The 14311-nt window shown below is 38.6% G+C and overlaps 3 protein-coding genes across 4 annotated transcripts in view; 1 reads left to right on the forward strand and 2 right to left on the reverse strand.

Annotated features, from left to right (window-relative positions):
• LOC144662139 (uncharacterized) overlaps positions 1-14311 on the forward strand; it is a 59361-nt gene that overhangs the window by 26826 nt on the left and 18224 nt on the right. The window lies entirely within an intron of this gene.
• LOC144662133 (lactose-binding lectin l-2-like) lies at positions 1767-8293 on the reverse strand. Its single transcript, XM_078522882.1, has 3 exons — positions 8026-8293; positions 6536-6644; positions 1767-2380 (listed from the first exon to the last, which is right to left on the reverse strand). Exons 1-3 carry the CDS (start codon positions 8179-8181, stop codon positions 1956-1958), a joined length of 690 nt encoding a protein of 229 aa, XP_078379008.1. The 5' UTR covers positions 8182-8293; the 3' UTR covers positions 1767-1955.
• Positions 9403-14023, reverse strand: LOC144663314 (C-type lectin domain family 4 member E-like). Its single transcript, XM_078524211.1, has 3 exons — positions 13688-14023; positions 10985-11102; positions 9403-10640 (listed from the first exon to the last, which is right to left on the reverse strand). The coding sequence occupies exons 1-3, from the start codon at positions 14021-14023 to the stop codon at positions 10219-10221; spliced, it is 876 nt and encodes a 291-aa protein (XP_078380337.1). The 3' UTR covers positions 9403-10218.

Consider the following 14311-nt stretch of genomic DNA (forward strand, 5'->3'; position numbering starts at 1 on the left):
GTCGCAGTGAACATTTTTAGTACATATTCAAAGAAAAATAAAGAAAATGTTGACCAATGGAAAGCATAAATTCATTTAAATGCTTTCAACTGCTGAGTTTTCTCTTGCTGTGAAAAAAGCTCTTCAACCCCTCAAGTTTTCTCCTGCCGTAAATACCGACCGACAACCTAACCCCCTCCCCACCACCCCCAAAGTTTGACCTCTGATCAGCCAGTCACGTCACAATTCAGTTGTGTGACATCGTGTCGCAAGGGGAAAAATGAAGTTGATGGATCCCGAAGCACAAGCCTTCCATTGTGGCTTCGAATGACCGATTACGAAAGCAAACGTATCAAGAATGAATTGAAACTTATGCCTTTTCATCACTTCATAACATAAAACAGTTATATTCAAACTTGTGGATTGTATCTGGCGACTACGCTTCCTCAGTAAGCAACCTGTAAGTGATGTTTTTGGACGTAAAGTTATAAGTTGTCTTTGCATGATCGATTTCCGTTGTCAGAATTCAATTTGTCGTTTTAACACGTTTTCTATTTATTAAATGGCTGAATTTCGACTCTTCTTCTTCCCCTAGAGATACTACGGGAGCGAATTGAACTTAAATTATGGGACAAGTGGCGCGACCAGTGTAATTAACCGTCAATATTTACTTTGTGGAGTCTCGCACGCCGCGAGTATTCTTGTCATCTTCAACGCAATTTTTCTCAGCGCTGGATTTGTATGGTATAGGAATATCAAAAGAAGCAACTTCCTTATATTCTAAAGGTATTTAATCGAGTTTGGACGGTGGAGGGAGTTTTCTCATCGATTGCAAGGTTATGCAAATGAGCTTTGGCACGAAGCGACAATTATGTAAACACACTGAATATGGCAGATTTTAATTTGTTCTCGCGTGCAATCCAAGGAGATACCCACCGGTTTGAAAGTAGAAAACGATTCATTGAGGTAAGAAGATTACATTGATGTGCTTTTTTACTCCAATTTATGTTGAAACTTTTGAGTTTTATTCTCTTGTATTTACCTAAATTTTAACGTGTGAATTAAGACCTCAGAGTATGGTATATTTCAGAAGCGCTGGCATGCTTAGAATTTTCGTAAAATTTTCCTCGTTTCGTCAGTGAACTAAATAAAGGTGTCTTTGAATTTGTGCCAAATGATATTCCGTCAAGTACATTTTTGTGGACATAGCGCGCTTCACAAAATGGTCGAAATTTAGCCCTTCGACTACCGTTGGCGGCCCCATGTCGGCCAAAATTTAATTTTGGTCTGTAGCAAAGCGAAAATAAAGAACTAGAAAATAATTTATTGCTTTTTTGTATGTATGGACCAAAGCCTTTTCACAAGCAAAAAATAAACGGAAACTTTCTTTTGGCGCGAAGACGAGAGGACCGCTTTAAACGGGACTTCCACTTAATTGTGTCGTAAATAGACTTCCCATTCTACCAAGGGCACACGGTCTGTTGCTCCCCACCCCCTACCCCCTTACAGAAATAATTAATTAATTGATATTAATTAATTAATTGGTGATTAAAAGTTTACACCATAGTGCTTTAGCGCCTGAGGGGTTTAGCAGACGACAACCCACCAAACCATCACAATAGTGCATTCTGCACTAAAAATGACTTTATTATAAGTGCTTCCACATAGTGGCTCTTCGTCTTCTAATACCTAAAATGACTACAACTTATTAAGAGTATTTACAATATTTACAATAAAATCAATTAAAAGCTAAAATTTATCCTAACCTTAGGGTTAAGGAGAAATTGGAAAAAACCGCAGGTCAGATGGTCCTATAACCGGAGAGGCTTATTTTCGGGGGTGGGAGGGTGGGAGGGGTATAACTAGCATTTTATGGTGTATCATGTTGACGTTTCTTAAAAAGTAACTAAAGTAAGACGCAGCTCTAGCAGTCCAGCCGTAACAAAACGACAAAGTACCAAAACCAAATAGCCGTCTCAATTTTTCTGACAAAGAATAACTGGGGCAGCCCACCGCTGCGCCTCAAGCAAGTCGCATTCATTGTCATTCCACTTTCCAACCCTGTTCAATTTGTCGTAAAGTGTGTGGACACATTTCTCATGAAGGTAGCTCGGTTGTCCACTTGCCCATGCTGAATACTGTCCCTCTAGTGGAGTGCCATCGATCCAGTAGAACTTAGTGTCAGACTTTCTGTAGAGCCCAATCCACGCTCCCCAAACTTGGACTGTTTGCTGATTCCTTACAAGGTCACGTATAAAGTTATTCTCATCTTCTGATCTGACTATAGCGAGGTCTCCTCCCAGATTCTGGCAAGTCGTTCGAGCGTCGCTCCAGCTAAGGGTTGGAGTGTCGATGACGTGGTAACATGAATTTCCATGATGAACCCAACCTTGCGGACAATCTAATCAGGATAAACATGAAAGAGAATGAGATAATATTGCAGTCAAACGCAAGAGAAGCAGCCACTCTCTCGCCTGAAGTTGGTTATGGCAACAATCAAGTTCAAGGACATGCCTGCCAATTTACAAGAGTAAGTATTACATTGATTTGCTAGCTTCGGATTGTTATAGAGGCCACGTTTCATCGAAGAAATAATTAAATAGAATAAATTTTATGGTGCAATACGTGAAATTCATATAAATACAAAAGTACTTGAGACACTTCATTTAACAAAAATAACGCGACAACTCGTCACGAATGCCATGAAATAGAGATCCCGCTTCTCCTTTACAATGTTGCAAAATAGACAGCATTGGCAGGCATTGTTTTTTTCATTCTTTTCAACATTGGAAGGGGGGAGAGAGGGAATTGCTAGATATTTGGTGTTTCATGTGAGAAAAAGCAGCAAGTGACCAAAGAATTTTGACAGGGGTTGTAGATGTGATGTAGCTTTTAAAATGTCCCCTAAAGAATGTGCATTCCCTCCACGGAAAAGAGAAGTTCTTTGAAATAAAATTAAATTTAAGCCCAGCCACCCGCCCTCACTACTTCTCGAAACTAGACGTGTAATTGCAATAACTACAAGATAAGTCTCAACAATGCCCCTTATCCAAGAAAACAACAAAAGTAGAATTAACAACGGGCGCATGAAAAATAGTGGTTCCAAAAAAGTACTACCTTACTTTTCAGTTGTTAGCAAATTTTGCAAATATTAGATCTCAGCTATAAAAATCTCAATTTAAAAAATAACTTTGCATATAGGCTTTACCGCTTTGCCATGTTTCAACCGTTATAAACATTGCACTACATGCGAAAAAATTTCTTAAATTTCTTATGAATGTTTTTTTATGTTTCTATGTGAAGTACAGTATGTGGCCCTTGGTCCGGAAAAAAAGACGCGAACGTGTATTTCTCTGAGCTTAGAAGAAGATCAGTGAGTTGAGATTTGTTCTGTGAGTTACCGTGACATCCAGCTAACATGTGGGAAAAAAAAAATTAATCCAAATAACAACTCATTGGAGTGTACTGTTGCTATGGGTTTAACACCAGATTCATCTCAATACTACAATCCAATCAATTTCTGTTGCCTGCTTGCCAGACACTTTATTTGGCTTTGCCATACAAAAGAAACTACCCCCCACATAGATGGTTTTCGGCGATATCTTAAACTTGCATATGAAACAGAACAGATAACAAAAACCACTACTCCGAAGAAATGGGAACTTTTGAAAAATTTCATTTTAAAGGTCAAATAACCAAAGAAAACCCTTGTATCCCCTGACATTCCACTTTCTACCCCCACTTGCCTTGGCAATGCCACCAACAGCCCTGCATTTTTAATTTCTGCCACCATATTGATTTCGTTCTCTTTTTCCAGCACCTTCATCGTTCTTGTGCTTATTATTTTCCAATGGTTAATTAGTGTAGAGATTTGTAATACATCGTTTTGTTTTGCTTCCTTACTTTATTACATTGTAATTGTTTTTTTCTTCCTTGTGTGTATTGTATTGTTGTAAGCATTGTTGTAAGCATTAATAATAATAATTACACAAACAAGATATAAAATAAAAAAAATTAAATAATTAAATAATTAAGTACGATTAAATAATTCTACGGCTCGAATATTACAGCTTTCAGTCTAAAATTTGGCATGAAGCATCTCTGTGTGACTCTTTATAACCCTACATTTTTGTTTTTGATGAAAATCTTTCGAGAGCCGAGAAATTAGCAATTCTGTTCAACGTGCTCATACATTGCTCTGTAATTAATAATGAAATAAGTACCATTAAATAATTCTACGGCTTGCATATTACATCTTTCAGTCTAAAATTTGACATGAAGTATCTCTGTTTGACTCTTAATAACCCTACGTTTTGATTTTTGATAAAAATCTTTCAAGAGTTGAGAAATTTGCGATTCTGTGCAACGTGCCCATACATTGCTCTGAAATTAATGATGAAATAAGTACCATTAAATAATTCTACGGATTAAATATTACACCTTTCAGTCTAAAATTTGGCATGAAGTATCTCTGTTTGACTCTTAATAACCCTACGTTTTGATTTTTGATAAAAATATTTCTAGAGTTGAGAAATTTGCGATTCTGTGATGAACCTATACATTGCTCTGTAATTATGTAAATCATCTCTGTGATTAAATAATTCTCGCTCGAATATTACACCTTTCATTCTAAAATTTGGCATGAAGTATCTTTGTATGACTCTTAATAACTCTACATTTTTGTTTTTGGTGTGGATCTTTCAAGAGCCGAGAAATAAGCAATTCTGCGCAACGTGCCCATACATTGCTCTGTAACTGCATAAATTTAAATCATTCGCTACGCTTGAATATTATTGCAACATGCAGTGCAGAAATTTGGTGGAAATTATCTCTGAACGACAAATTTAAATCATTCTCTCTTTTTGCTTACTCATAACCGAGTAATTAAACATGTTTTTTTAAAGCGCGTCCAAATATAATATCAGTTAAAATATACAAAACAAAATATTCTGTACCATACAAAGTTACGATAGCTCAGTTGGTAGAAAACACTTCTACAGAAGTTGTGTATGCCTTGGTCGTTGGTTCAAATCCAAATGGAAGCCATTTTTTTTTCTTTTTTCTCTTTTTTTTTAAAGTCAGTATGCCGTTTTATTTAAAAGTTTAAAGGCTGAACAAACGCAACAGTAAATTTTGATATTTCAGTATGTTGAGATCGAACGCCGGCTATTCCAGTGAAACTTCAACCGCTGATGTCAATAGAATTGGAACGCTTGTAGTGTAGAAAAAAAAACACCACCGAGATATCAAGCTATGCGAGCGAAATGTTCGTTCGTATATCTTTATCTTAATTTTGCTGGGCAAATGTCCCAAGAGTGTGCGTCCAGCAAAAATTGTACGCAATTTGATTCCTTTGCTGACTAGGAAGCTAGGAGCTACGTTGTTTGATATATAAGTGATGTAGGGCCACTATCGTGCATGTTTAGAAAGTTAAAGACTATCACACCTTTCAAATAAATATTAGCGAAATTTCTTAAAAGTATGAGCGAAATTAAACATTTGAAAAAATAAACACACTTCTAAATTTCAAAGACATGTTTCGGACACTCCGTATCCATTATCAGTTTGAAGATGTTTCTTTCAAAATTTGACATTTACACGGGCACACGTCTCAAAGAGGATATCCCGCTCCGTATTGTCTCCGTGACACTCCTCGAATAAGGAGTACCGCTCTACTCTTCCTCTTTCACGGATGTGGCGTTCATGGTATTTTCTAACTACATGTAAACGGATGATCTCGGTGAGTCAATAACAGTGAAATAATGTTAAATGTTATAACCGACCACGAAAATCACAAAAATGATTGTCACTATCTTGTTTGTGCGGTTGCCCCTAGTAAAAAAAATAAATAAATAAAAAATAAACATGTGGAAAGAAAACAGCTTCTGTGCTTACTCGATTACCCTGAAATATCGAAAACGGTGGTTCGGTTTGACGGCCGGCGCCCTAGGTCCGGACAGCGGGTCCTTGGTCCGGACAGCACGCAATATTTACGCAACAATTGTTCAAAATCCAATATTTTTTCAGAAGCCTTTTCATTCAGTATTATTTAGCTTTCCACCTTCAAAAGTTACTAAGTTATATTTGGTTGCCGTCAGTGTCCGGTCCAAGGACCTAGTCAAGAAAATTATTTAGAAATTTTAATTCTTTACTTTGGACGGAAATTCAAGCAGTCAATCAAATTATTTTCACTAGTCGAAAGAATATCGCCTATACATCAATTCTACCAAATATTTCCTCCTTTAGCGCGCTCAGTTCGGATATACAAAATTATAAAGAAAACCAGTTAGTTTGCGGCGCCATGAACAAACAAACATTGCGAAAACAAACTTTACCTACTTCCACATCAACTTAAAATTCTCGACTTCACCGCCAGCAGGAAACCCTTCGAGCGAGGTTAAGACAGAAACAGATCGAGAAATCTTTGGCAAGGTTCGGTTTCATTAAAACTTTGTTTCCTATTAGAAAAATGCACGATGAACCGAAAGTGTCCGGTCCAAGAGCTGTCCGGATTTAGGGCCACATTACTGTAAACATTCTTAATTACTTATTTTACCTTCACATGTTTCTCCAGTCCAAGGTGGTTTGCACGAACATGAAAAGGTTTGTTTTTCATTGTCAAGCAAACAAGAACCACCATTGAGGCAGCTGGTGAACAAACATCCCTGAATAAAATAACAAATTAAAACCGCTGAGAATGCAGATCTAAAAATAAAAAAATACTTTATGTGCAATTTCTGCGTTATGAGACAAGAACAACCTCATATTTGTTTCTGATTCATGTTAACCCGAGTCGCGAAAAGGGTTGACGGGCAAGGGGGGGGAGGGGGGGGGGGTTAAACTAGGTCGGAAGGTTTTTTTCGTGTAAACGCTTAAGCCTGGTTTTTACGAGCGACGCAAACACAAGCGCAAGGATAACAGGTCTTATTTCACCGTGAAAACGGCTTCAACGCAAGCAAAAGCACAAGCGCATTGCATTTTAAAGCTTGTGCTAGTGTGCTTGCGGCAAGCACAAACACAAGGATCAAAATTTGTCCTTTTTGCGTGATTGCGCTTGTCCTTGCGTCGGTAGTGAAAACCAGGCTTTACAGAAGGTTAACTGAAAAAGGGTTACCCGTTGTAGTGATTCAACCCGGATAAGCAACCAACCCGGGGTCGTCTCACGAGGCCCAGATAGTTTCATTTTGTAAAATCAATTCATGAATATTTGATCACCAGCTGCCTCAATAGTTTTTCAAAGAAAAATCAAGTCTTTTCAAGTTCGTGCCACCAGCTTGCATTGGATAATATATGTTATTTTGGATAGCGTGGTAATGTATAGTTTCTTTAACTTGTCACGTTTGCATAACAATAGTTATTTGAGGACAAGCTGTAAAATATCTTAATTTTCTTGGAAACTTCTGTAACTAGTTAACAGCGAGGACCCATTTTTAATTTTTTTTAACAATGCAAACTAAAGGTTGTACATGGTATTCTTCTACATTTTCATTCTATACATGTTTTTATCTTCAACAGTTTAATAAAAGCTTAGCAGATTTTGACAGCTTGCGGCCAAAATGGCCTCCCTTCTGTTATGCAAATACGAAAAGTTATCTATAAAGGTAACACTCTGATTAATTGCTCATTTTGACTTGCCATTTGAACCATTAATGCAGCTGATGGCCAATGAAAACATCCCAAAATAGATTATTAACAAAACAAAAACGACGGAAATGGCGGAGACTCTTGAAAATAGTGAAAACGGAGATCCGGAAATGTCAAATCTTTTCTTTTTTAATCTATTCATTTTATCATAAACAATATATACCCATTGGACATGCCGGGTTTTCCCACCGATAACCAAAGATGTGTAAAATACGTAATTTATAAATTGTATTGCGGATCTTTTAAACCATGCACGCAACCAGAAATGTAGATACAACACCATTTTCGTAATAAATTCACACCGACTAAGTGAACTAGAAAGAGCTCACAAAAGTACTAAAGAGCGATACGAAGATTTTCAACTTGCTTATTATAAATTTAAAATTAATTTCTAATAGTTACCTTCAGAAACATCGAGAAAGTAAATCCTTGCTGTTCATGAAAGTTGGTGTTTTCGTTGATGAGGGAGATGTCATGCTTGTTCAGTTCACAAGTTCCTTTTCCGTCCTTTTTGGATGACATCTTGTAGTTTGTGGAAGTACACCACTCGTTTCTCATACATTGTTGGCCGCACGATAACAAACTGGGAGAATCAAACCGTTTGACAACGTATCCCTTAAGCCACTTATATCCCAGCGTTGTGGAGTATGATGAACGCGAAAATTTCGGTTTTTCCTCAACGGTGGAAACGACGGCAGTTTGAAACAGCAAAAATATCAAAAGAAATATATACGCCATCGATAATCGGAATCAGTAGGAACTGAGAAGCTTTTAATTAACGAAACATTAAATCAGTTATTTAACGGCGACGTCTTTTTACTTGAGCCCGTTGTCCTAGTGGTGATGCGACGCTATGATTGGTTGATTTTAGTCGGCGTAATACTTTTCCGAAATGGTCGGTAATTCTCTGCAGTTTGGTTTACGTGCAGTTGGTAAAAGCACCAGCTCAAGCACAAGGATAAGCCCATAAGAACGTCTCCCTCTTCTTAGTGACGACTATATGCTTATGCTTATGTTAGTGTTTATGTCCCAGTCTCGTCTTGCTAGCTTTTGTACATCTAAACGAGGCCAGTTCTGTACAGCCCAGGAAAATGTGCCGCTCTCGATCGCCACTTTGGAAACGAAAAGAAATCTGGGGTGAGCCTCACCTTGCAGTGGCTTGCGGGACCGTTATCTTATTCACCCGAGAAACGCTCCTTTTCGAGCGCTAGGTTTCCATTTCTGCTTCGTCTCGATCCGTTGCGAGTGATCTTCAGCACGGGATTCAAACTCATTGGCTTAGTGACCGCTCAATCGTGACGCCCTCAGCCGTCGGGAGGCACAGGTCAATTTGCTCTATGCAAAGTGACCGTAGCTTTTAATCACTAAAAAATTGATTTTAAGCGTTAAAATATTTCAAAATTGCTTCCACTAGAAAGCGACAACAATGTTTAACCCAAGCGGTGAGTTTCCCGTCGTTTCGGGTGAAATCTCCCCAGGGTCCCTTGTACGATTACTTTGCATAGAGGAAATTGACCTGTGCCGCCCTACGGTCGAGGGCTACTTTGTCACGATGGAGCGGTCACTAAATAAGGCAATCGGATCGAGACGAAGCAGAAATGGAAAGCAAGCGGTTCAAAAAGGAGCGTTTTCCAGGCGGATAAGATAAACCTTGGAATCCGAGGAGAAGTAAATAAAAAGAAGAATTATCGACGGCTGCCGTGAGGCAATTTTGCGAGTTTTGAGCATTTTTGTGGGATTTTTGGAGCTTCGAATGCGATTGGTTGACCGACCAGGCCGTCCCGAGCCTTTTGTTTCTCTTTAGTGGAAAGCAAACCAGGGAAAGTTTAAATCGTCTAAATGGCTTTAGAACGACTCAGCCACCCCAGAGACATCAAAATAACACTTTGCAGGGTAAGATAAGCTACTCTTATCGACTTCAAGTTTAATTTAGAGCAATTTTCAAATCATTCTCATACATTCTCTTTAATGGCTCAAAACGTAATGCAATATTGTCACGAATCACAAACAACGTCTAGGCTGCTTGTGGAAATGAGCTCACAAGAGACAACTTCAAGACTGATGAGGGATATATTTAATTGGAGGAACGCCACTCTTATCAAACTGTTATAATCTGCGATTTTTCTTGCAAACATTTTGTTGCCGATTTCTATTTGACGTACATTGTACACTATTTTGTGAAGACGTTAAGTAAATTAATGTAATAATAATAATAATAATAATAATAGTAATGATGATGATGATGATGACGATATTAATAATAACTTTATTATAAGTGCTTCCACAGAGTGGCTCTTCGTCTTCTAATACCTAAAATTACTTCAACGGATTAAGAGTATTTGCAATATTTACAATAAAAACAAAAGCTAAAATTTATCCTAACATTACATCATATTCCTAATGTGGAGAAATTGAAAAAAAAGGTTAATATTATTTCCTGTAGCACGTCAGAGGGGCCTATTTTCGGGGGGATGGGAGGGGTATGACAAGCATTTTACGGTATATATCATGTTGGCGTTTGTTAAAAAGTAACTAAAGTAACACGCAGCAGTCCAGCCGTAACAAAACGACAAAGTACCCAAACAAATGGCCGTCTCAATTTTTCTGGCAAAGAATAACTGGAGCTCTCCACCGTTTCGCCTCAGACAAATCGCATTGATTGTCATTCCACTTTCCTACCCCGTGCAATTCGTTAAATGTGTGGACACATTTCTCATCTAGGTTGTCTGGTTTTCCTTGTGCCCATGCATCATACTGTCCCTCTAGTGGCGTGTCATCAATCCAGTAGAACTTAGTGTCATTTTTTCTATAAAGTCCAATCCACGCTCCCCAATCTTGGACTGTTTGCTGATTCCCTACCAAGTCACGTATGAAGGTATTTTCATCTTCTGATCTGATTATGGTGAGGTCTCCTCCCAGATTCTGGCAAGTCGTTCGAGCGTCGCCCCATTTAAGGGTTGGTGTGTCGATGACGTGGTAACATGAATTTCCATGACGAACCCAAGCTTGTGGACAATCTAATCGGGATAAATATGAAAAGAGGTAGATGCTTCTGTGGTAAAAAGCAAGAGAAGCAACCATTCTCTAACCTGCCCCTTGTCCCTTATCCAAGAAAACAATAGAGGTAGTGTTAACAATGGGCGAATGAAAAAAAAGGTTTCCTTTTCAGTTATTAGTAAATTTTGCACATCTCAGATCTCATCTATAAAAATCTCAATTAAAAAAGGTCACTTGTTCGCTTTATGCCTTATCTCTGTGCCATGATTCAACCGTAATAAACATTGCACTACATGAAAAAAAAAAAAAGCTTTCTAATGAATTTTTGTTTCTGCTTTTATGTGAAGTAAACATTCTTAAATACCTATTTTAACTTCACATGTTTCTCCAGTCCAAGGTGGTTGGCACGAACATGAAAAGGTTTGTTTTTCCTTGTCGGGCAAACAAGAACCACCATTGAGGCAGCTGGTGATCAAACATCCCTGAAAAAAATAACAAATTAAAAACGCTGAGAATGCAGATCTAACAATAAAAAATACTTTATGTGTAATTCCTGCGTTATAAGACAAGAACAACCTCATATTTGTTTCTGATTCATGTTAACCCGAGTCGCGAAAAGGGTTGACGGGCAAGGAGAGTTAAACTGGGTCGGAAGGTTTTTTCGTGTAAACGCTTACAGAAGGTTAACTGAAAAAGGGTTACCCGTTGCAGTGATTCAACCCGGATTAGCAACCAACCCGGGGTCGTCTTACTAGGCCCAGATAGTTTCATTCTGTAAAATCAATTCATGAATGTTTGATCACCAGCTGCCTCAATGGTGGTTCTAAGGAAAATCAAGCCTTTTCGTGATCGTGCCAACCAGCCTGCATTGGATAATATATTTGATTTTGGATAGCGTGGTAATGTATAGTTTCTTTAACTTGTCACGTTTGCATAACAATAGTTATTTGAGCACAAGCTGTAAAATATCTTGATTTTCTTGGAAACTTTTGTTACTAGTTAACAGCGAGGAGCCGTTTTTAATTTTTCTTTTTAACAACGCAAACTAAAGGTTGTACATGGTATTCTTCTAATTTTCATTCTATACATTTTTTTATCTTCGACAGTTTAATGAAAGCTCAGGAGATTTTGACAGCTTGCGGCCAAAATGGCCTCGCCTCTGTAATGCAAATATGAAAAGTTATCTATCAAAGGTCGGCACTCTGATTAATTGCTTGTTTTGACTTCCCATTTGAACCATAAAGGCAGCTGATGACCAAAATAAATTTTTAACAAAACAAAAACGCTGAGAATGGCGGAGACTCTTGAAAATAGTGAAAACGGAGATCCGGAAAATGTCAGATGTTTTCTTTTTTATCTATTCATTTTATCATAAACAAAACATACTCATTGAAAATGAGATGTGTAAAATATGTAATTTATAAATTGTCTTTTTCTCCAGGGGATCTTATAAACCATGCACGCAACCAGAAATGTTGATACAACACCATTTTCGTAATAAATTCACACCGACTAATGCATCAGTCAATTGAAACCCCGGCCCCCCGACCCCCCGATCCCCGGGACTTAGCGGGGATTTAACGCGTCCTAAGCCGGGATTTAACGCACTTTTAACGGTGCGTTGGCCCCGGTGGGCGGTGGATTTAACAAAATGTCAGTAGACCGGGGCCGTGAAGCGGTGATTTAACAGCGCGCGATAACCTGAAGCGGGGACGACAGCCGGGTTTTAACATCAAGGACTAAATGTTATAATTTTCCTCGAAATGTTCGTTCTGGGGAATCCGTTCTAAGACGTCTCCATGCAATGCTTTTCACTTGAAAAAGCCTTTCGTGACACCTGACAGATGACACGATTAGCAATTCGTGTATTGAAACGTCTCTGTAGGTTTGTATTTAATGTGTTCGCACGTTAAGGATAGACTCCTTATGGAATCTAGAGCGTCAGCTGCGGTTTAACATCTAGGTATAAATGTTTTCCTCAAAATGTTAGTTCGTTCTTATGGAGTCTGCCACCTTTGTACACTATCGTCTTTCACGAAAGAAGTTCTGTCTCTTAGATTTCAGTCGTGAAATATATCGTAGGGTGAAAGGTGTTTGCCTTTAGAAAAAAATTATTCTATTTTGTCTCTTCTTGTGTCCCACATTGAAAAGACGCCGTCAATGAATCGTTTCCAAAGGATGGGTTTATTGCTATTTTTCTATTATTTCGTTTTCTATTTTGGCCATGAAGATGTAAACAGAAGCTACGGCGATTTTCGTGCTATGGCTGTTCGATGGGTTTGAAGATTACCTTTTCTGTTGAATTGGAACGAGTTTTCTAGAAAGACTAGACTCGGAGCATCTCCGTCTCAGAAACCTGTTGGGTACGGGAGGGTTTCCTTGATGAAATTCTTTGTATGCTTCGCAGACAGCGTTTATGAGACAGAGAAGGCTTTTTTAGGCTGTTTAGGCAGTGCAATCTTCTCAATAAAATTATTAAAGTCTGTCGCACAAAGCTTGTTTCTGTGCTACCGGCTGAAGTTGATGGTCAACAAAAGCTGAAATGCGTTCTTCCGACAGGTGTGTTCATGATAGCTAATCTCGGGTGAGATTTGGCAAATTTGTGACTCTGACTACGAAAAACGATTTTCTTAGTTTTCTCATAGTAAAAGGCTTTTGGCGGAAACAAACTACATCGGGTTTCTTTCCTTTCTTAGCTATATATTGACAATAAATGAAAGGAATAGATTTTTCAACTTCCGCAACGAACGAAATCAAGATTTTTGCCCAGTTTTTGCTGAAAGTCGCTCTTGAGTTGTTTATTTATTTGGTCCGGATGCCCGCGCTATGCGGGGCTTTTAACCGACGTCTTGGCCCCTATGGCGGGGTAATAAGCCGGGTGGTAAATGTTAAATTCCCCGGTAAGTCCCGGGGGTCGGGGGGCCGGGGTTTCAATTGACTGATGCATAAGTGAACTAGAAAGAGCTCACACAAAAGTACTAAAGAGCGATAAGAAAATTGAACTCACGGACGAAGACGCCATTTCAACTTGCTTATAATAAATCTAAAATTAATTACTGATAGCTACCTTTAGAAACATCGAGAAGGTAACTCCCTGCTGATCATGAAAGTTGATGTTTTCGTCGATGAGGGAGATGTCGTGCTTGTTCAGTTCACAAGTTCCTTTTCCGTCCTTCTTGGATGACATCTTGTAGTTTGTGGAAGTACACCACTCGTTTCTCATGCATTGTTGACCACACGATAACAAACTGGAAGAATCAAACCGTTTGACAACGTATCCATTAAGCTGCTTATTTTCCAGCGTTGTGAAGTATGATGAACGCGAAAATGTCGGTTTTTCCTCAGCGGTGGAAACGGCGGCAAATTGAAACAGCAAAAATATCAAAAGGATTATATACGCCATCGATAATCGGAATCAGTAGAAAATGAAGCTTTTAATGAAATATTAAATCAGTTATTTAGCGTCGAAGTCTTTTTATTTGAGCCCGTAGTCATAGTGGTGATACGACGCTATGATTGGCTGATTTTAGTCGGCGTAATACAGTTCGAGGGTGGTCGGGATTTTCGGTTACGCGCCACACGCTGTGATTATATCGCTAAAGGCTGGTTTACACTTGGCATGTTTTAGAGACGGCGCTTGTCAAATTTGGCGGGTACGAACGCAATGACTACACGCAGTGTAACTTTTCCA

Source organism: Oculina patagonica, chromosome 8 (genome assembly GCF_052425735.1).
Source record: "Oculina patagonica isolate OP01 chromosome 8, crgOcupat, whole genome shotgun sequence".
Lineage (NCBI taxonomy): Eukaryota > Metazoa > Cnidaria > Anthozoa > Scleractinia > Oculinidae > Oculina > Oculina patagonica.

What these genes read in the sequence shown, in the direction of transcription:
- LOC144662133 (XM_078522882.1), bottom strand. Translation starts at nt 8,181, where the DNA reads ATGAGAAACGAGTGGTGTACTTCCACAAACTACAAGATGTCATCCAAA. An exon ending in CTTTCTCGATGTTTCTGAAG is followed by an intron (nt 6,645 to 8,025) that starts GTAACTATTAGA and finishes TATTTTATTCAG; the next exon opens with GGATGTTTGTTCACCAGCTG. An exon ending in GACTGGAGAAACATGTGAAG is followed by an intron (nt 2,381 to 6,535) that starts GTAAAATAAGTA and finishes TATCCTGATTAG; the next exon opens with ATTGTCCGCAAGGTTGGGTT.
- LOC144663314 (XM_078524211.1), bottom strand. Translation starts at nt 14,023, where the DNA reads ATGGCGTATATAATCCTTTTGATATTTTTGCTGTTTCAATTTGCCGCC. An exon ending in CCTTCTCGATGTTTCTAAAG is followed by an intron (nt 11,103 to 13,687) that starts GTAGCTATCAGT and finishes TATTTTTTTCAG; the next exon opens with GGATGTTTGATCACCAGCTG. An exon ending in AACATGTGAAGTTAAAATAG is followed by an intron (nt 10,641 to 10,984) that starts GTATTTAAGAAT and finishes TATCCCGATTAG; the next exon opens with ATTGTCCACAAGCTTGGGTT.